This window comes from Cyrtonyx montezumae, unplaced genomic scaffold (assembly GCF_038088225.1).
Source record: "Cyrtonyx montezumae isolate F1298 unplaced genomic scaffold, pur_monq_1.0 scaffold_3, whole genome shotgun sequence".
Lineage (NCBI taxonomy): Eukaryota > Metazoa > Chordata > Aves > Galliformes > Odontophoridae > Cyrtonyx > Cyrtonyx montezumae.
In genome coordinates this window covers 97,596,010-97,619,396 of record NW_027072034.1, presented here as the reverse complement: position 1 = coordinate 97,619,396, position 23,387 = coordinate 97,596,010, and the positions used below count along the sequence as shown (strand labels likewise).

The 23,387-nt window shown below is 38.5% G+C and overlaps 1 protein-coding gene across 2 annotated transcripts in view; it reads left to right on the top strand.

The window, feature by feature from the left end:
- The window catches only part of PDE3A (phosphodiesterase 3A), a 238,311-nt gene that overhangs the window by 199,105 nt on the left and 15,819 nt on the right, over positions 1 to 23,387 (top strand). The window contains exons 3-9 of one of the 2 annotated variants that reach the window (XM_065742517.1): positions 2,647 to 2,907; positions 5,119 to 5,273; positions 8,299 to 8,414; positions 12,085 to 12,304; positions 16,084 to 16,169; positions 16,652 to 16,821; positions 18,024 to 18,161. In XM_065742517.1, coding sequence (XP_065598589.1) covers positions 2,647 to 2,907; positions 5,119 to 5,273; positions 8,299 to 8,414; positions 12,085 to 12,304; positions 16,084 to 16,169; positions 16,652 to 16,821; positions 18,024 to 18,161 — 1,146 coding nt within the window. The remainder of the gene's footprint in view (positions 1 to 2,646; positions 2,908 to 5,118; positions 5,274 to 8,298; positions 8,415 to 12,084; positions 12,305 to 16,083; positions 16,170 to 16,651; positions 16,822 to 18,023; positions 18,162 to 23,387) is intronic. The other variant, XM_065742518.1, reaches the window with a different exon arrangement.

Here is a 23,387-nt window from a genome sequence, read left to right as displayed (position 1 = left end):
TAAATTCCCCATTCTTCCCCTGTTGGGAATGCAGTCTGTGGAGATGTGGGCCTAACACGACCTGAGCACAGGCTCTGTTGAGCAATGAGTTACTGGCACAGTTGAGAGGCAGGATGAAACCCAGAGTGCTGTGTCCCCGTTCAAGGGACCAGCCTTTCATAGAACTCAGTAAAGTTCAACTCTAGATTTGGGCAAGAATATGATAGGCCCCAGATTCACAGCCTCCCTGCATATCAGAGACTGTATGGCAGAAATACACCATTGAGAAGAGCTCTCCCTCACTCTGCTTGGTGCTATTAATGGAGAACAATGCTGGCTGCTTTGCAAAATGTTAGCACTGCTGCACAAAATCTGGGCACCTACTTATGTCCTGCTGAGTCAAACTTGTTTACATTGTTGAAGTATTAATCTCTGTCTAATCGGCAGTCAACAACTCCAGGCTCCAGGCTTAATAGAATTTCAAACTGTAGATTATGCAGTTTTGCCGAAAGTATGAGACTTCTATCATGCTTTGAATTAAATATTCTCCCTCGCTCCCCTTTGGTCTGTTTTCCATGACAGAGGCAAAGATAGATAATTAATTCCTCCCATTCAAAGCCTTGTCTTTTAATTTAAGATTTTTCTTTAGCATTGGCCAGAATCTTCAGTTTGGAACACTGAGAGGTTAAGTAATGAAGAGAGCCATTAAATTAACTCCAGCGATTAATTGTCTTTTTTTCAGTAAGATGAAATAGCACTCGGTGTATCAAATACTTTCTTTGTCATGATACCAGATGAAATAAACCAGAAGTGTGGGAAAAAGAGGCTGTTCTGGTTGCATGACAGTGTGATTAGCATGGTGTGCCACTTTTTTATCCTGTGGCTTGCCTTTGCATGAGCAAGAAGTAGGACATGAGGAGCAGAGCAGTAGAGTGAAACAGCTATTGCTGGGACCTGATACCCACACTATGCAATTGGGAAAGTGGAAAGGAGATGTTGAGCTCTACTTAGCTAAAATTGCACTTTCTTCAGATACTTGTAAAGCTCTTTCTGAGAGTGAAGCAGTGTCAAGCTCTGTTTCACTGTTTGATGTATTTTGAAGTCCATAAATGATGTCACTGGTGAGTCATTCCTAGCTCTAATTGCTCTCCTGCTAAGCAGCCTGCCCAGTTCTCATGCTATGTACCTGACACTCCAAGAAACCCATATGCTTTTTTCAGACATTACTTCCTCATTTGGAATTTAGATTTCACTAAAATATACTCCAGGAAAAATTAGTACAGAATCTCTGGAGTTACATCTCAGGCGAACTGCTTGTACACCTACTGAAAGTCCAAAACAATAGGATTGAGTTATGTTTCAGAAGAACAGCAGAGGAAAAAAATACTCAGTCTTCCCCACTTAGAATTTATGATGACTGATAGTGTACCACCTATTGCAGCTGAAATGTCGCTGCTGTATTCAAAGTTCAGATCTGACAGAAGATATGCCTGCTTTATTTCTATTTATTTGCTTCTGCACATATCCAGTCTCCCTCCTAGCACACTTCAGAGATCTTCATCTAGTATTTTGCAATTGTATCATATAGTTGTCATTTCACAGACATGACTCATATTGTGCTGTTGGTTATAGATTGTTTCTTTTAGCGACAGAATATTGCTCTACTGGGTTTCAGGACAGATGGTATTCAGAGCCATTGAATGTCGGGAAATTCTGGGGAATTTCACAAATGTATTCACAGATTAATCTTCTTGTGCATACACTGGAAGCCCAGTGCTCCAGCTGTGTTAGATTCCCTGTGTATGAAGGTGGTTTGCCTGAAGTTAGTCTGAAGCGCATAATGTACAGAACAGTATCTACATATACTGAGACAGGTGTACAAGATTTGCCAGTGATACAAACTGCTTCTCGGTATTATTTCTGCTTATGCATCACTTCAGTTAACTTTTTTTTTTTTTTTAATGACAAATGTAAAATAGGGATACATTTTAAACTTAAGGGAAAGTAAGGACTGCTTGAACTGGTCATGGAAATCTGTAATTACTCTCACTGCATCTGTCTGAATAAAATAAGGATTGCAAAATCCTCTTTTATTTCTGTTTTGCTTTTGGTTTTGATGCCTGATACTGAGTTGCTTGAAGAAGAAAGCTGAGCACCAGAATGCTATATTTTAACATGTGACAATACTTTTAAAAGTCTCAGTATATACTTGGGATTTGTTCCATTCATTTAAGCATAAGTAAATAAACCTAAATTAGTTGTCCTAGGTCCCTCTCTGGACAGAAGAAAGGCATCTCGCAAGAAGGACTCTTCCCATCCTAAGCTATGCAGTGAGATTTATTTGGGCAAATAACCCCTAGCCATTGATTTTGCCTCTGTAGGGAAGCCTGAACAATTCATTCAGATGGATTAAGTAAACTGCAGATGCTGAAAGACAGGAAATTAGATATAATGAAGTTCCAAACTCTTTGCAGCATTATGCCTGATGCTCAATCTACTCCAAATGGTTCTCCTTACTTAAATAATTATTTTAAGTTATTATTTTTCCACTCAGTGGATAACAGCTTTAACAGAAGTTGCTGAGAAAGTTCACCATTGCCTCAGATACTGCTTCAAGAGGTTGCAAACTTCTATTGCCTTACCTGTACTATTTTTTGTCTTCTTCAGTCTTCTGGTACCAGTATCACAGTGGATATCGCTGTCATGGGAGAAGCGCATGGGCTCATTACAGACCTTCTGGCAGATCCTTCACTGCCTCCCAATGTGTGTACTTCGCTGAGAACAGTGAGCAACCTGCTTAATACACAGCTAACCTTCCAGGCCATCCACAAGCCAAGGGTGAACCCTTTGGTATCCTTCAGCGAGAATTATACTTGCTCTGACTCAGAGGATTGTTCGGAGAAAGGAGAAAAACTAGCTATTCCCAAGGTGAGTATGAGACAGTAACTCCATCTGTCGTCTTATGATTTGACTCTCCTTTAAAGGACCGCACTATGCTAGTGTCAGATCTCAGTGGGCTTTTTCCTTACCATTTTATATACTAATCATAGTTTTCTATAAAAAGACAATTAAATGGACTGCTGATTTCATAGTAAACATTCCCTGCATATCCTACAACTTTTTTTTTTTTTTTTGTCATCTTTAGAACATGATGATCTTTAGAACACCAAAAATTCACATAGGTGATGCACATATTTCCTTGTGGGTGCTGGTTGGAGCTTAGGAGAGAAGAAATTACCAGGAGCAGGGCAAGCAAAAACCTTTCAGTCCAGACTCTCAAGTCTGACTCACTAGTTAGTCTTACAAAGAGTTTCCCCTCCCACTCCAGAGATTTTTGACACTGCATGTAAGGTGACCAGAAAAATATATTACTGCCTTGACAGATGGTTTTATGAATGCCCGGGTATTCAGCAGGGATATAATCACTGTTAACTGTCGATGTTTAGGAAGTTAGCAGCTAGAAAGAACAGATCAGCTTTGAAGTAGTATGAATTATACACTCATTGCTGATTAGCTGTCCTGCAAGGTCTGCATTTCACTTTCAAAGCCAAACCAAAATACTTTTGCCATGCAATTTGACTTGTAAAATTAAATATAGATGCCATATATTGCTTAGTGAATGCTTTTAACTTTTAACAGTTGAAATGACACAGCCAGCATTCATTCTAGCATTTTCTGGCATCTGAACTGCAACACTTGTGATTCTTTTTAGTTTATTTTAGTATTACGATAATTATTGCTCTGCTTGCCAGTGTAACAGCTGCATATATGGAATGGGTATTAACAGGTCTTGAAGCACATGTTTTAGTTAAGTGTATATGTGTGCAATGACTGTACTTCAGGCTCTTACAGGTAAGATTATGTGGAAGAATACTGCCATCACATGAGCAGACATGGTGAACAGATACGAGTGTGTGGTTGCATAATATCTAGTGAAGAGCAGAGAAATGAAGGATGAAGAAATAAGTTAATGCTACAGAGGAGTAGTTTGACTGAAGAATTCACTGACCTGAATGCATTACAGTTCATAAAATTAATAGTATGCAGTCCTTTATTTATGTGTCTAAATATAAATTTAGAGTCTTTACCTTCAGCGTCTGACACAGAGTATTTGGGGTAAGACCATGCTAATGTATTTACCTGGGTGCTTGAGCTTCAGACCTAAGATATCTTTCATCTTAACTTTCCCAACCTTCTGGGAAAATCAAAGCTCTGTATCACAGAGACATATTTATTTTAGTTCTTAACTATAAAAACTACAATATAATTCCAAGAGAAACATCTTACAAAATCATGGTGGTACCCACTACAAAAGCTTTCTGTCATCATCCCTTATTATCAGTGTCTGCTTTCCAAACTTTGGAAAAATGAATGAGAAAAGGAAGAGTCAGGTGAAAGACAAATGCAGGACGATCGAGAAAAATCTTACATAAAGAATTATGCTCTCTCTAAGCTTTTCAGAAGCTTTTACCAGTTAAGTCTTGAAGATCTCCATACTTGTAGGTTCTACAACTTCTCTGAGAATCACTTCCAGTATTCAGTTACCCACACTGCATCTGTTTGTTTGTTTGTTTGTTTTACAATTAAATGGAAATTCCTGCATTTCCGTTTCTGCCCACTCTCTCTTGTCACTGGATAACACTTCAAAAAGCCAATCCATAGTCTTCCTCCTTCTTCTTGCATTTAAGTATTCATTCACACTGATAGGATCTTCATTTGAGACTTCTCCAGATGGAACAGTCATGGATCTCTAAGCCTGCTGTTTTATGGAAAGTACTTCAATCTCACAGTTATTTTTGTAGCCCTGATGACTTGTTTAAGTACTTTTGTCCATGTCATTTAAGATTAGCATTTCCAAAGAACACCATTGATGTTGTCTGTCTCCATTGAACTCCAAGCACTGGCTATGGAGTTGTGAATATGTAGTTTTTCTTGAACTTAAAATAGGGAGGAAATCCCATACCCTCCAAGTATTGAAAGCACCAGCCTTTGCTGAATTCAGTAGACAAATGCAGAACAAAGGTACCTTATTAGATATTGTCAGGTAGAATTAATGAAATGCTAGTAAGTGTTTTTTCTTCAGCATGTTTAAAGTTTTCACAGTCCTGTGTATACTCTAAGCAACTGATTTTTCTCTAGCGCTTACGGAGGAGTTTGCCTCCAGGACTGCTGAGACGAGTGTCCTCCACTTGGACCACAACAACATCAGCCACAGGTTTGCCCACGCTGGAGCCAGCCCCAGTGAGAAGAGATCGCAGTGCCAGCATCAAACCTCATGAATCATCTTCATCCAGGTTACAGATTTCTTCATCTCTCTTTCATGTCTGTCTGTGGCCACATTTCTTTGGTTCTGTGTGATTGTGTCCATCATTTAAAAGCTGTAACTTCAAACTATGTTAGAATAACAACTGCACATCTCAAGAAGTCAGATTAGCAAGGAAGTGCCATTCCCAATTTTAGTCAAATCATGCTGTAACTATTAGTATTACCAGGAAGCAAAATGGAAAAAAAATAAAACCCAACCTGTTTATTATAGCAAAACTACAGAATTCTAGCAGAATTACAGAATTATATAATAAGTTTGGAAACACGGGAAGATTATGTGGTTAATATCCTCTTGGTATGCAGAGATTTCCTCCATGGATATTGCCTAGCCAAGAAACAAATCTCACAGGTAATCCAACTGCTGAGCATCGCTTTTAAGAACCCATTAAGTGATGTGTTTCCATCAAGACATGGAATTTAATAAGTCAAAAAAGTTATATAATAGAGAAAAGTTTAATCTCTAAGTAGAAGCAGAATTACAAAGCAGAAGTTGAAAGCAAAGCTGAAAATGAAGGAGCAGAGAAGTTTTGTTGTGGGCAGGTGCCATACCTTCTTTAATTCTAAGCAAAGTTGAACTGATTCAGACTGAGATTTTGCTGTTGTATATTAGCTTTGATACGGATGCAAACTCAAAATCAGAAGTCTACTTGTTTCTGTCAATACACACAAGACTTCAAAGGTAGTTGTTCCACCAGTAGTTCATGTTTAAAAATATTCTTAAACTCAACTATCTGATCTTGTTAGAAGTGATCTTGAAGGTGATTCATGAGAAGGATGGAAACGTGCTTTGCTGCCAGGAAAATAAGACCACAGGAAAGGCACTGAGATCAATAAGAGATTTTAGGGCTGTGGTTTTAGAAAACTTGAGTGTTTCTTCTGCATTTCAGAATCTGTTGTCAGTAGTGGAGAAGAAGACAGGACCTTAGGAGGCCCAACATCCACAGTATTTGCTGATGGATAGTTTGGTTGAATATAGCCCCAGAGCACTGTTTTTACTGTCCTATAGTGGGCCTAGATGCTCAAGGCAGCTTGCAGAGTACACTGAATGTCTGGTGCAACTAAAATACATGGCTGGCCAAACTTCCCTTTATAAGGAGTCCCACGTATCTCACTAAAAGTAAATACAAAGAAGCTATAATCAAATGGAAGTATTCCAGCCATTGGTCTGTGGTTTGCAGGGTGCATTTGATTTATACTGTTGATCCCAAATTCTCACACACAATTTAAGCATCCTAAGATGGGAATATTAGGGAGATGGACAGCAATTAAATATTATTGTTGGTCCTTTTCTACATTTGTTATATAACTATGCTTGCTGAGCCAACTGAGCAGGCTATCAATTCTTCCTGTATTTAATGTGGCCAGTTGTGTAATTATAGCTCTGTCAAGCCTCCCAGCCTACTGTTTGCAGTTCTCCTTTTACAGTAGGAGAAAGAACGTGTATTCCAGAAAGGGGAAAAATGAAGCCCATAAGTAAGTCTAGCTTTAAAAATGTTGGCAAAATAATACAGATTTACTTTCAAGGAAAAGAATTTTGAACTGAAGGGGAAAAAAATCCTGATTATCTGCTACTTCCTCTTTACCAAAATCAAGCACACTACAAATCATAAAAAATGGATTGTTTATTAATTCAAGTGGAAAAGAGAAGGAGTGAGACAGCGGAGTTGGTCTGTGGCAGTTTCTGCAATAAGAAACACTCCAACTTGTTCCTCAGACACTAGATTTCCATAGCCACAGATTTGCAAAAATCCCTCTTAAATTTCTGTTTAAAATTAGGAGTCTTGTATTCCTGTATCCCTTTGTCACAAAAATGTTAAGACACAGTCCTCTTTTAGCTTTAAATGATTTGGGAAGAAAGCTTCCCTATTCCTGCTCTCAGTCTCATCTATATAGGATGTGAATCTTCCTTATGGAGTCAAATAATAGAGCTGTGGTGGTTTACATCTTTGCCTGTTTGGTTAGTTTTGTTTTAATTTGTGGTGGACCAATGTTTTATATTCTTTCTGCCAACTGAAAACCCTCCGCCACTCCAAACCAAATGGAAAAAAAAAAAAAAAAAGGGAACTGGCTTACTGATTTCTGTCCTTCTACATCATTACAGATTATAGAAATTTGAGCCAATGAAGGCAACCAGCAAGTGTTTTTAACAAGGCAGTACTTGCTTGTCCATCACAGTAAAGTGTTAGTGAAATTAAGACAATGTTATGTGTTTTTTTCCCTTCACAACACATTTTTGTTTTTATTCCTACATTAGAAAACTATTTGGCATCTTCTGGTACATGACCTAATAATGACTGTCCCCTTGTGTAGGTGACAAACGTTTGATCATTGTCACTCTGCCACTCCCCACAATATACGCGTCCTTTTTTACTTTAGAGAAGTTAACTTGGGTCAGTAACCAGTGTTCTCAGGATCTATCATTAGGATTTATGTCTGAGATGCAGTACTAAGTTATTCAGAGAACAAAGTGCTCCACTCAGAGAAGAGGCGCACCACCACCAGCAATGGAGCGTTTTGCTAAGCCTCTTTTGGCCTTCTGAGGATCTCTTCTACTGCTCTAACGGTTAGTGGGTATCTGTCTTCACAGTTGCAGCAGAGATGTCAGGGAGACTGATTTTTCACTTATGCTGAAAATTTCTGGCACTTGTTGTTGTAAGGTGGCATTAAAAGACTATATAAATTTAACATATTTCAGGCCAATTTTTAAACCTCTTTTTGCTGTCAGAACAATATACTGAAGACATCTTTGTGTAAATAAAGTGAATAGGAATGAGCACTGAAGGAAGTCCAGGAGTACCTACACTGTAAATATTTTTGCTGAATGCAGTATTCCTCACAAATAGTAATCCAGCTAGCAGATATGTGCTGTTTTCCTCATCGGAGATTTTGTGCCATCTCAGTACCAAATAGTTCTTGCTTTGTCTTCCATCATCTTCGATTTCCATGTAGGTTTTACTGTGTTGAAAAAGTCTTCTCTGCCCTCTTGTTTCACAGCACTGACTCTTGGAACAACTCCCTTCTGATGACAATCACAAAGAGCAGGTCCTTCTCTACGTCTTATGCCATGTCTCCTACCAACCACCTGAATGCCAAAAGGCAGAGCCGCCAAGGTGAGTGGTAACCCATGGTCTTGTAGGACTCACTCAACTTCCTGGGAACTTGGTGACTAGAACGTACAGTTGCTTTCATTTTCTGTCCAGTCTGTATATTTTGTTATTTTTCCATCAATATGAATATAGTTATTTACTTTATTTAAAAAAACTAGTGGCTTAAAATACTAAAACTCTCAGTCTTGCCATTGTGAATGTTTTGTGTTTATGATTTATAGAAGCTGATCATGACATGATAAGGAAAGTTCTATACTGAAGTTTATTTTGATCCATGCAATTCCCTTGACTACAGTAGGGCTGAGAAAATAATGTTTTCTGTAACATTTGTTAAATTAAATGTCTGTGTATATTGCCTGACTGAGATTTCCTGTAACACAATCTGTTTAATGCCATTTGGAGTTGCAGGCAGCAGCTGACCCTTCTTAATGCAGCCATATCCAAGACAAAAAGATTATATCTCAGAAGTCTGCCTATGTGTGTTCATTATTGAGGAAGTCCTTGTAGCTCTTGCTGATGTTTAGAGAAGATAATATGTTGGTTTTGTTTTTGTTCTTTACTTGGCATGTAGAACCTTTAAAGACATGACTTCTTGTTTTAACTGAGGGACTGATATGGAGAAGGTAACTTCTTAACTGATAATGGAACGTGCAGTATAACAGACATGAAGTATTCATAATCCATGGTAGTGTGGTTCTCTTCCATGTACAAATGAGAAATAAGATAACATTTACTCATGCTTTAAATTGCAATTGATCGCAGTGCCTTATTTTTCTCTTTTAATCACACCATGTTTTTTTCCAAACATGGAGTAACGTTGATAAAGTTGTTCAGAGATACTGGCCACCCAGACTTCAGGTGGAAATTGATAGATGCCTGAGGCCTGGCATTGACAAAGTCAGGGAATCCAAACTTAGAGATGAGTTTGAAGATAGCGCTGCACAATTATTCTGCATATCTAGCTCTGTCATATCACATCTCTTTTTTCAAACTGGAAAGTCTATTGAATCTCCTCACCCTAACCCTAATCTTCCAACAGAAGATATGTTACACCATAATGAAGATTCACTAACAGAATACTAAAAGAACAGCAAACCAGCAAATCCAAAACATTTAAACTCGAAAATAATGGAGATACAGGTCCAAGAGTCCAGGGATTTATTGTGGAACATAACAAATCGAGTTTAGACTGGTGATTTTCAGATATGAGTACATTCACTTGAAAACGCACAGTTAATATTTTGTACTGGGAAAGCAAGATTTAGCACTCCTATCAGTCAGTTTTACACTCATCTGTTTTGCTTTCAGAAAACAGTAGTAGTAATCTGGTTGCCCAAAAACATGATCTCTCCAGTGGTGAAGGGAGAGGTCTAATCCATCACAAACAATTCCTAAGGGCACTGATTCACATGAGTAAAAATTTTGACGCTGAAGATGGATATTTTGATGCTTTAAACTATTTACAATGATGGGTTTTTAATTACGATTTGCTTTTATCTTCCAAATAAAGAATTGCTTCAATCTGCAGTAATTATTGCCAATTAGACTTCTCTATATTGGCTCCATTGTCAGTGCATAACAATTCTTGCTGAGAGTTGCTCTAGATAAATTTGTAAACCTATTAATTTACAAAATGTCTTAAATTATGCTTGGAAGCTTAGCATTTTAAAGTACTGCTATCTATATTAGTTTTGGCAAAACTCTCATGTATAATTTCACATTGCATCAAATTTTCCGTTTTACTTCTTCATCTCTGAATGTTTAAAATTTTTGCAGATGGATACACTTAAAAAAAAAAGTGTATCATTCATCTTCTCTTTGATTGTTCAAAATTTGTTCTGGTAGCAAGACATGTTTTCACTCGCTTTTGGCAATAAGTGCTTAAACTTCATATTATTTCAAACAGTTTCTATTTTTCTGGGGTTGTTTATTTTGTTTTGTTTTGTTTTTACCCACCCTGGTAGGAAAATGTTCAAAAGATGAGAGTCCAGACTAGCAAAAGTAAGCCGCCTTTGATTAGAAATACTGTTGTGAAAGTCATTCTATGAATTATGAAACTTGCTTTAAGTTGTTGAAAGATGCATATATTGCATTCTATGGCAGTCATAAAAATAATTTTATAGCATGTACCACAAAGATAGTTAATAATCCAACTCAATCTTTTGTTCAACTAAAAGACTTAGAAATGTTTTTAAAATGTATTTTTGTTGGATAGAAAGCAGATATCTCATTGAATTAGTAGCTGTAAAACAGAGCATTTCTGTAATTTAATTAGATTTCCGTGTCATGGCCATTAGATAACTTTTTAACTGCTCCATAAGCTGTAGCATTCTGATCACAAAACTAGTATAGTATGCTAGTGGAAATAATTGAATTCAGACAGCAACATGAATCATGCCTTCTGAGGAAATTCCATAACCAAGAACTTAGAGGATGTTGAATATCTCAAATTTACAGTGTAGCAACTGTCAAAGGCTATTACTCACGAATGGGCAACAGCAAGCATATTTTAACCTCACATCACAGTAAGCTATCAGGAAAAAGTATTGGAACTATAGACATATATCCTGAAAGATTAGTATTTCATAAACTTAGGTCAACATATGGCCTCTTTCTAAGTTACTTGTGTCTGGAATGCATTTAGATAGTGGGTGCAGTTCAAGCATAAAACCAGTTAAAGCTCCCAAGCTCTTTACGTCATTCAGCTCTGGAGATGAACATAGTAAATGAGCTGGGACTGAGTTCCTACAGACTTCAGAACCAAGGTCAGGAGGTGTGCCTATTTAAATGCATTTCCTTTGAATAGAGATGCTGTTTGCACCCCTATGCTTTATTGTAATTAAACCTTTTTGTCTGAGACTAGAAAATGTAAGGTGGATTTGAAGGGATAGCAGTGTTTTCTGTCACATAATGGGCTCACTGATGCATTTCATCTTGGGAATGGTGCTCAGATAGAATTGAGGACAGGAAGAATAGCATCATTCTAATGTTTGCACATGTGAATATTACTAGTTTCTAGCTCAGGAGTGCAATATGATGTGGTACAAGTAATGGTTCTCATAGTGAGGAAGAGATAATAAAAAAGTTCAGACTTCATCACTTATAGAGGTCAGTATCAGGAAAGAATGAAGAAATGGCACCGTAAGGATGATATTTTATATTAACATAATGTGTAATTACTAATAATTGCTTTTCTTTTTAATTTATTTTTATTTATTGCTAGTAATCTCACATGTAGAAATCCAAATTTGCTGGGAATGTGGGTTAGCTATTCTTGTCCCTCCTGTGCAGATGAAGACAGTAAAGCAATGAGAATCTGCAGATAAGTCTAGGAACTGTCTGGTTGGAGTTTGGTGCCTCTTACTGGAACATACTGGTACCAGTAGTGATGTCTCCAATGCATGCTTTTCATTTCATGCCTTCTAGTTAATGCATCCTACTCAACAGGGAGAATATGTTCCATGCAGCAGATGGAAGCAGCTGATACTAATGAAGCTTCATCATTCTGTGACAGCCATGAGCTTGGCTCAGAGTAGAGAATGGGTTTATCTCTGTTTTTCATTTTGTAAGGTATGCTGCTACCTATGTATTAAAAGAGGACTATTTGTGCACTCAGTGAACTCAAACAACCATCTACCGCTAGTACTAAATGACAGGTATCTTCTCTTGCCAGGTATCCCACCAAATATTTCACCACTCACCTCTCCATGTCATTCACCCCTTCAAGGGACACCTGCTACAAGTCCTACCGGAAAAACATCTTCTGTGTCATTTCCAGACTCTACAGATACTGACAGCAAGCAAGGTTTAAAGCCACACAAAGTCTTAACTGCTACTCAGAGTGCACCTAGCCTGTCAGAACCTAACATCAGCCCGTCTGTTATCTGCAGCAGGTAAGATGGTTGTTTGACGTATATGAGCTCACTTCACATTGTCTTCACAAACAGACTTTTTAGATGCATGTATAAGTTCTTGTAATCTGCTACAGTATTGATATTTTACCATATTTAAGCAGTTCTCAGTATGAAATTGTATAGATTGCTGCTACAAAGTGGTTTTATACTGCAACACTGTTTGCTGCATTTGCAGCCTTTACGTGTCTGCTTCATCAGTAACTTTCAGACCTGAAAGCTGGATTTTGTGTTAACAGTTTAACAGTGGAGTTTCTCACACCACACTGCCAACATGAGCAACCACTCTGAGGTCATAGGCCAAGTCTTTCCAAATGGTCACCTGAGGTTAGATATAAAAATATAACTGCAAGGGTTTAAAATCTACTTGCTTATAACCCTCTTCCTAGTGTCTGATAGAAGTCTTCCAACAGTGCCTGAAGAGTAAGAAGTTTTCAGGACTGGCTCAGATGGAGTGGAACTTTTCTTCCCTAAGGTAGAGTCAGATTGTGTAGTACTGGGATTTTTTTCAGATCTCAGCTGCTGCTGATTTCCTCTAACTGCCATGAGTTGCAGTATTGGTTTTATTTTCACACTTAAAGGCATCTAATTATTAGATCTATTAAATTAGGCCACTGGAGCTTTCAATATACGTCCAGCTCAGAATAGCTGTAAACACTGGTATTTAGAAGTAGTTCCAGTACAGTTTTGAGGTGATCTTACCTGTTAGTTGCTATTTACATAATATAGTAGTAAGCTGTTTGTGATTATTGGCTAGCCAGCAGGCACCGTATCATCTAAGGCAATGTGATGGGTTAACTGGTGCACAAAATGGCATCTAACAGTCACCAAATAGTCTAGCCTTCAAATCCTTATCTCTCAAATTTAGAGATAAGGATGTGCTGAAGGACTGTGTCAGAGACTTGCACAAGTCCAGATAGATGACATCTCTTGTCCTTCCTTTGTCCATCAATGCCATCACTCCTTCTTAGGAGGCCGCCAGATTGGTTTGGGACGATCAGCCCTTAAAAGCCATGCTGGCTGTCTTGGATCACCTTCTCATCTCGCATGGCACCCTCTGACATTCATCAATGCTTGCTGAACATTTCTGAAGACTAAAAGGTAGATGTGAGTGCAGTGAGGTGGTGGATAATGTGTTTGAGCAGTGGTGATAGCAGCATGAAAGACAAGCCATGTTCCAGAGAGACATGAACAGCTGTCACACCATGAAATGAAGAGCATCTTGAGCAGCTCATCCATACAGATCAGCAGATTACAACCAGGGAACTGCCTATGAAGTATCTGTTTCAATGCATTGGAAACAATGGTGGCAACATTGGAATATCACAAAGTTTGCACTAGGTGGATCTGAGGAATGCTCACATGGGAGTAGACACAATATGCAAGTTTGTCAGGGCTTACTGAACCAATATGAAGCCAGAGGTGGCAGTTTCCTGGATCACAGCATTACCAGTGATAAGACATGGTGTCACCGTTATGATCTGGAGTCAAAATGCAGTCCATGTAGTGTTGACATGGGAGTTCCCTGGTGAAGAAAAAGCTAATGATGTAGCCTTCAGCAGGTAAATTGGTATGCACTGTCTTTCCTGGATCCTGGACAAACCATCAACTCTGACCACTGCACCAAAACACTGACTGTGCTGAGGGTTAGAACTTTCGGAGTCAGGCAGAGAAGAAAACAACATTTATCTTGCAACACAATAACATCAGGCCTCATACTTAATTGAAGACCATGGAGCACACTGTCAGTCTTGGAAGGACAGTCCTACCACACCCACTGTATAGTCCAGATTTGTTGCCTTCTGACTCCATCTGTTCATCTAAATGCTTAGACTCTGCAAGCAGTTTCAATAGTTACTGTCTTTCTTGTTGGTTATTTGGAACTAACACATGATTTAAAATGTTATGGTGTGACGACTGCTAACAGAACGGCATCCACTATTATTAATAGTTGTCTCATCTATGTTGAAAAAAACATAAGCACTATTCCATTTCTAGACATTAGTATACAGAGAAGTCATATCCGTAGATACAAACTGAAGAGGACACAAGTGATGCACCCTTCATTAATTTAAGCGCAATGTAATAAAGAAAGAGAAAAAAAAAGCAGAGAAATTCAATGGCTAAGACAAACACAGTTAAATTAACAAATGGTGGAAATGAATCTTCTTGTGTTTGAACTTTCACAGTGTAGATTGCTGTATTCATGGTACGTGGTGCTCTACAGTTACTACAAGAAACCTGCCTTGCCACAAAATTGTGCCAACTCAGCAAACCCCTGCAACCAGCAAGCCAACTCCCTCACCCCAGTGACAATAGAAGAAGTAAACTCTCAATGGATTCTGTCCCTTAAATCACATCCATCCAGGCAGTAGCATCAAGGCAGCAGTTTTTCTTACACACAAAGTGAAATATGATAGCACAACTGAGTTTGAAGGTATTATTAAACACAAATCTGTACTAGGCAATGCTGTTAAAATAATTTTTAAGTCATGACTCTTATTTTTGCTTAGAGGATGAGGCAGGGATCCAGTGAAATAATGCTAAACAATCCTGTGATTATGAACTGTATAATAATCCTTACACATAAAGAGAATTGGTTTAAAATGCTTTATTTAGACCACACATATTAAATAAATGTGAATTTGTATGCGATCTGAAAGTGAAGAGGTACATTCATAATAATGCAAAAGCCTACAAAAGCCTTGTGACACAACCAGTCAAAGGCTCTGTTCCTCTTATTTACATTTTGTCATGTTATCACTGACCTTATGGAAATTGTACCATGCATATCATCACATGTGGAGTTGTAGTTCTGTTTTAAATTCTTTCAGATATTCACGATTGCAAAGTGTACCAATTTCCAGAATATGTTTTTGGTGACCCTAACAAGTAGGATTTCAGACATTTTTTTGTATGGTGCACTTACAATGAAGCAAAGTTTCTAGTCCAAAGTTTGGCCAATTTAAATACTTTTTTAATTTTAATATGAATTCCAACCAGAGAAAGATGTTAAAATGTCAGTTTTTCATGGGAAGATTTGATACAGAGCTTCTCAACATTCATCCTTCAGGTCTGTGATTGACTAATATTGAAACATAGTTATCTGAAATGTTCCAGCTAGTACTGAATGCCTGCTTACACACATGGAATAAAGCATTTTAGTGGAAATAAAGAGCCAGGCGTTTGAAAGAGCCTTACTATTGCAATCCCTCACACAATGTCTGTTCTGGCAGTGATGAAGCAAACTCGTGTTGTTGTTTTGCTAAATGTCTGAATGACAAATCAGTCACTTTGTGTTCTGTCCAAAGCACTCTGCTTTGGTCTGGTGTACTTGGTTTGTTGTCACTGAAGTAATGGCAAAATAACTTTTTACATTATTATGGAGAAACGTTTTCAAGTTTTAAGCAAGAAAGCTACAGCGTGGTGGTGTTGAAGTTGAATTATATTGCATTGTATGACACTTCAAAAAATTTTCATTGTTTTCTTTAATCTATGCTTATAGTGCAGCTGTAGTACAAATAGAGTTCAACTGCAGACAATACAAATTAATTGCATTGGCCAGTTAATGAAAGGTATAAACCTATCGTCTTCCATTTCTGTCTTATAGTAAAGCTCACTCTTCAGTGAGCTCTTGTAATTTTGTCTTTAGAATACAGTCTATGCCATAAATCATATACTGCCAGCAGGAATCCTTTTTATGTAAGACTATCCAATGCATGTGGTCTTTATGTTGTGTATGTTTCTTGATGTTGTTTCAGCTGTGGCCGACCCTATAACCAAATAGAAGCTGGTGATGGTACACTAGATAGAAGCGATGGTACCACCCACACCCTGAACAGAACAGGTAATTCTTTGTTGAACAAAATCTCCTCATCTTTTAAAATTTAATAATCATTCACTGAAAGGGCAGATATGCCTCAGTCTCATAGAGAGAAAGCATAAGAAGGAGAAACCATACAAACTGCCTTTGAGCCTCCTTTCCTCTTTTGCTTGTTCAACATCTGGAAAAATCTCATGAAGAATATAGATACATTGCAAAATAAATATGGTTTCCCATATTGCTTAATCTAACGTAGCCAGCACAAATAATGGCCGTCACAATTTTTTTAGCTTTTAAATCTCTGATCCAATTTTTTATACTCTGCAGGATATATGCTTTAATGCTTTGGATATATGCTTTGGACAGCTTGTTCAATTTGAGACCCAGACAAGCAGCACATATGTATTATGAGTCAGAAATCCTGTTGTTAATATTCAGAAGGTCACAGGATGATGTTCATGCAATCCTTGATGTTCATACAACCGACTTTGTTACTTGTGTTCTAGATGATCCTGCACAAGCCACTTCTGACTATGAGACCAACAACAGTGACAGCAGTGATATTGTACAGAATGATGATGATACAGATTGCTCCAAAGAAAAGGCACGGAAGGGATCTGTCTGTAGGACATATGCACCTGAGACCATCATTCTGCATCCTTTGATACCACCTGAGGTAGCTTGTTTGAATTCTGTTGTCAACACAGACTGAATGTATACAGAATCTCAAAAAAAAGAAGAAAAAAATAAACAACTCTCTAAGGCAGTCTAAAGATTAAGTCCATGGTTTTAAGTAAAAAATAAAAATAAATTAGCAGGCTCATACCTTTGAGTAGCTTCTAAGCACTGACCACTTGTGAGACACTAACCGTATATTTTGATGAGTAAGTATAAGCTTATGGATCTGGCATTTGGCACTTATGTGGACAATGAAATGTTTGGCTTCTGTGTTAGTGTTGCCTTTAAAGGGAGTAGATTGGAAGGAAAAGAAATGATCATCTCAGACTAACAGCATTACATACTGTCTTCCTGTTCAGCCACTTCAGTTTCTCAATGGCCTTGTAATCTTGGTGAATAGATATTTTAAAATAAATCAATACTTTCCTGAGGCTGATGCATGGTATATATGTATTGAATTTAAGAACACTGGCAAGTGTTGATCTTCTCACAGCTGATGTATTCTACTGTAAATTTGATTCAGAGGTTAAGTTCAGTTATTTTTGTTTACAATCTGCTGTACAACTGGATTAAATAAATTAAGTTGACTTGAGCACTTGAAAAAATTATTCTAATCTGTTGAATTGGATTTGGACATGCTGAGAGAAGGCATTTTTCCTGAGATATTTACTCATTTACAGTTTCAGAGAAGTAAAGAAATAGAAGGAAGTGTTCAGGAGAAATGTGATAGCATGGGAGTACCTCATCTTTTGTTTGCAGGCCTGGAAACTGATAGGTCTCGATTTGACAAGTCTTTGCTCACAACATGCTCCATTAACCAGGATAGATTGCAATAGATGTGTCCTGATGCAGAAGGAGAAACTGAACATTTTCCCCTCTGAACTGCAGCAAATTTTACAATGAAGACTCACTTGGAAATGAATGAAAGATTCCCATGAATGAATGAATGAATGAATGTCTGTCATGGATAAGTTTAGAGACTGATGTTTCATAATACAGAATTTCCTATTCGAGTGAAACAAATGATAAAAGAGTGTCTAGCTGCAGGGCTGTTGGAAATGAGGACAGCTCTGCTGAGCTGAATAAAACACCATTGGCTTAGAAGTGATTCTAACATGACCTTAGTTTTTTAGAACACAAATTTTTTGCATGAGTTGCTTCACAGAACTGAAATTTATTTCATTCTATTTTCTGGCATAGGACAAGCCTGTACTCGCTCCTGAGCCTCTGGTTATGGACAACTTGGATCCTCTAATGGAGCAGCTTAACAGCTGGAACTTCCCAATCTTCGATTTGGTGGAAAAAATTGGAAAGAAATGTGGGCGGATTCTCAGTCAGGTAAGAATGACATCTCATCTGTGATGAATGGCTAGATTATTGAGATTTGATATATATGAAGTAGTGCTAAGACCCATAATCTGGTTGTCTGATAAATGATAATCCCTGACATCTAAATCAGAGCTCAAAATATGAACTCCTTGTCACTGAATTCCTGATTTTTAAATTCTCATCTCTTTTAGTTTAACAATGTGAAAGAAAAAAAGCTAGATACCTATTTTGCCTGCTTCTGTCCATAGGGTCTCATAGGGTCCACTGTGGGAGTGCTTAACAGTTAAAATACTCAGTCTAATGTAGGAAATCCTTTTTATATTGGAGCTTTCAGTAAGGTAGTGCAAGAAAGTAAGGTTTCAAGTAGGAAAAAAAAAAACCAAAAAAAAATAGTCGTTGCTGTATTTCCTCACTTGAAAGAAATGAGCATTTTGACAGTAAATCAAGATCATTATTTCATAAAGACTAATTTTCTATGAATGGGAATGTGAGAGCCTTCTACTCTTTCTTTCCAGCTGTTAGTTTTTCATTCCCTTCTGTATGTTGAACGCAGGCACTGACACAGCTCTTTTATACACTGTTGTTCCCTTTTTCCTGGCACATTGAAAATCAGATATCTTTTTCTCTTATGGAGGCATTAAAGTTTATTAAATGAAAAATCAAGTAATTATATCTAGGGTTGGGGGGAAAAGAAACACAGGAGGCTGATCTAGTGTCACTTTACAAGGCATTATGTAGTGATTAACACTGGAAAGTAGTTATGTTGATTGGTAATTGGGAAGATTCACCTTCACAGACAAAGCAGTGGCTAGTTGGTCAAATGTGAGAGCATGCCCTGCCTTTTATCATTCTGTTGTTTAGCAAGTAACATATATGTCTAACCAGCATACAAATTCTATGCTAGTTTTGGAGAAACAGGCAAACTGTGGTTGGATATGGGTATTGATATATATTCACTGCTGATCATTGAGACAACCATGCAGTACGCTGTGGGCATGTGACTAACATTCTCTTCTACATGTTGTCATTGCTTAGCAGCAGAGCATCTTACAGACTAATAAATGAAACATAAGGAAAAAGAGAACATTCCTAGTGTCATAACCAGTACTTTGAATGACCCAAAGTTTCTTCTTGCTTTGTCAGGCTACTTCTGTAGGTGTTAGATGCTTTACCAAGCTGCATGGAATTCTGTACCTCTTGGGACGACTTCCTGGTGCTGTCCATGATTTCCATTAAGACCCCACACTCTGTTTTTCAGCATTTGCTTCTTGAACGTGTTGTTTTGTACACATTTTCACTGTTGCAGTGTCACAAAATGAGGCCTGTAAAATATAATAGAGAAGCTCAAATAAATAATATCTGTGAAAATGCACTGTCTTCTGTAGCAGCTGCTCACAATAATTCTCACTCTCTTAAAGCAGAATGTAGCAAGTTCAACCTTGTTCTTAAAGTAAAGATAATTCCTATTGTTCTTTTCCCCACCTACTCACCTAAAAAAATTATTGTCAGAAGTAAGAGATCCAAAATAAGTAATTTGTTTTCTGTAGATAAAAAGTATTGTCCTTTTCTTGTATTATTTCAAAATCCTGGGATAATATCAACAAAGGAAAACAAAAGCTCTCATGATTTATTTTCTGGGTTGTTGTTTTTTTGTTTTTTTTTTTTTGCCATTAAATGGACTCATCCATTAAAAAATAAGTAAATTAACAAGCTGAATTAATTATGTTTGTCTTGCTTGGTTAAATTTATGAGATGGAACAAAGTGGAGTTGACATGTGCCTCTAGGGAAGCATTCAGTTTAGAAAGCAAACGCTGGCATAGCATCTTTAAAGCTACTTGAGATGTCTGTTTCTCCTTTTAGTAATGTTAAATTGATTTAGACATATGAAAATACCTTGAACCAGTCAGTGGCCATAAAGACATCTATGCAAAATACTGTCAAAAGCACCCTAAACGTGGCACTAACCACTATGCATAACAGGGGTTAGGGAAGAATTTGCATACCAGTCTAATTTCAGAAAGGAACAGCAAAGCCTCCAACTGAGCTGATGTTTCACAACAGGCCATAAAGTTAGATAATGCTTTCAGTCTCACTTCTTACAGCTCATATAAAAATAAAAACCTGCAGAAGAGAAACTTATTGGCTTTGGAAAGCAAATAAAGAGTTAAAGGACTGGATAAAGTAAGGGTCCCTCTCCAGCTATTGCAAAGCCTCAAGAAATACAAAACATTGACAGTACTCCTGCAATTTTTGTACACCAGCAGCACTGAAACAGAGTGCCATCACTGCATAGTGCATATAGGTTGATCCCTGGACAGTGCCGAGGGGAATATTTGGCCATCTCCTGATTGTGCATGACTTCTGAAGAGAGAAACTGCAGCAATTAGATGAGGGAGTAGGGAAATGCTAACCTAAACCTTGCATGAGTCCTCTGAGACTTTAATGTGTGCTCCTTATACCCTGGGAGAGGAGCTATGTGTGAATGACGATCCCCATTTCTAAAAAAAGCTTCCATTAGCAGTCACAAGGGAGAAGCACTTGTTTTCCTGTTCAGGCAACGGCACGAGAAGTAGGTATTTTATAATGATTCACCCAAGCATTAGCAGCTGTAGCAGAGACAAACAGAAGATGGAGGCAGGAGGGAGGAAACTGTGCAGAGCATCCAGTGCCAAGTGGCTGGACATTGTTTCAGCTTCCTCAAGGCTTGTCCTAAGCTGTGGGGATTGCACCGCAGCTGAGAGTCCAAATGATTAAGTGTCTGAATGACTTGCTTAGCTATTTCTCTGATGAGTAGAGAAAATAATGCCGTTTCACTCTAAGTCATGGGTAAGAGCTACCATTCATACCCATCACAGCCAGCTTCTTTTCTCACCGGCTACAGTTCTCCCCAGGAAATCCAAAGGGAGGTAAAAAAAACATGCTTTTATTACATGTTTTACTTAAGATACCTGTTCAGTGTTGGTACTGTAGCCTTGTGAGGTTTGGTCTTGCAGGTTAATATTTCTTTATGCTTCCCCTTCGAAAACAGAGATATTTAGCTGGAAATGTGGAGCTTATCATTCAATGATCTAAAACTGGTGTGTGAAATACATAATCTCTATGCATGTGAAAGGTTGAATCAAGACTACTTTACTTCAACCACCATTCCAGATAGATAAGTTGGATTCTATGTACCTTCTAATCGAAATTACGCATAAAGACAGTCTCTTTGTTCTGCCTCAGTAGAGCAGTATCCCAGTTTTACCTTCCACAGCCCTTCATTTTCTTTTCCTTCTGTGAAATGACACTACTGGTTTTCATCTGGGCTGTCTCCCTCCTTTTAGACTACATCCCTTTAAATGCAGAATATTGGAAATCACAGAGTCTTTTGGGTCGGAAGGGAGCTCTAGACATTGAATCCAACCTCCTGCTAAAGAATGTTCCCTACTGCAGGTCGCACAGGACGTTGTGCTGATGGGGCTTGAATGTCTCCACAGAAGGAGACATCACAGCCTCTATAGGCAGCCTGTTCCAGTTCTGTCCCCCTCAAAATAAAGAACTTCCTGTGTTCTGATGTGTGTCTCTTGCCCCTTGTCCCATTGTTGTTCATCACCATCTTGACTCCTACACTTTCGACAGCAATGACCTGCTGGAGAGGAACTCTGTAGAGAGGGACCTTGGTGTCCTGGTGGACAACAGGTTGACCATGAGCCAGCAGTGTGCTGTCATGGCCGAGAGGGCCAATGGCATTCTGAGATGCATTAAAGAGAAAGTGGCCAGCAGGTCAAGGGAGGTGATCCTCCCCCTCTACTCTGCCCTGGTGAGGCCTCATCTGGAGTACTGTGTCCAGTTCTGGGCTCCCCAGTATAAAAAAGACAGGAATCTCTTGGAAAGAGTCCAGCACAGGGCCACAAAGATGGTGAAGGGCCTGGAGGATCTCCCCTGTGAGGAAAGGCTAAGTGAACTGGGTCTCTTTAGCCTTGAGAAAAGAAGAGGGGACCTGATCCAGGTTTATAAATATCTGAGGTGTGGGGGACAAAGTGGTGAGGCCAGACTCTTTTCAGCAGTGTGTGGAGACAGGACGAGGGGAAATGGCCAGAAACTGCAGCACAGGACGTTCCGCATGAATGTGCCTAAGAACTTCTTTACGGTGAGGGTGACGGAGCACTGGCACAGCTGCACAGGGGGGTTGTGGAGTCTCCTTCTCTGGAGATATTCAAGACCCACCTGGACACCTACCTGCGTGACCTGGTGTAGGGAACCTGCTTTGGCAGGGGGGTTGGACTTAGTGATCTCTTGAGGTCCCTTCCAACCCCTATGATTCTCTCTCGTCTTTCTCTTCTCTGGTTTGAAGCATTCCAGGTCTGTCAGCCCTTCCTCATTAGGGGTGTGCTGCAGGCCCACAATCATCTTTGTGTCCTTTTGCTGGACTTTTTCTAGGAGATCCCTCTTTTCTGAACTGAGGAGCACAGAGCTGGGCATAGATGTGGCTTCATTAGCACAGAGTAGAGGGGAAATTTCTGTTCCTTAAATATAAGGAAGGAACTGCTCACAGGTCACCAATTATATATGTGGTATACAGAAGGAAGTAGCTGTGGATAGCCATTTCATTTACATTAAGGTGTGAAACACAGCTGATTTCTTGTCAGTATACCACTCATCCTTTCAAATGTGTCTTAAATTGTTTAGCTCTAAGCAGACCATTACCTGATAAATGGCATAAAAAAGACAATGTTTAGCTAATGGGAGTAAATAAATAAAGAAGTTGTAAGACTTTAGGTTCTGATCTGTGAAAGAAGTGAAGAACTGATACAGTAATTTTAGAATGTACCATTATTTTGTATGTTCAAGCTTGTCCATTTTGTAGTTGCTCCTGTCTACATTTCTGTACTCTCCTCCTTCATGAACACCCCCTCACTCATCCATCACATTCTCCCTTCTCATATATCTTCTCTTGAATGTCTGCAGCAGCTCTAAGCTACTTCTGTCTCTGAAATCCTAAAGACAGTTTTCACGTTTCATTGCCAAAATGAGACTTGAAGGAGGTAATTCAGAGGATCCAAATCATTTTGTCCTTTTTCTCATTCCTTCACTTTCTCCCCATTTTTCTGGGAAATGAATTGACTCGTTAATGCTTCTTAAAGAAGCTCTTGGGGAAATTTTCCCAAGACAGTAGGGAGCTCTAGCTTGAGAAAATACTACCGAGAATGCAGATTTCTGTGTGGTGATTTGACAGAATGATTTTAATATCTAAT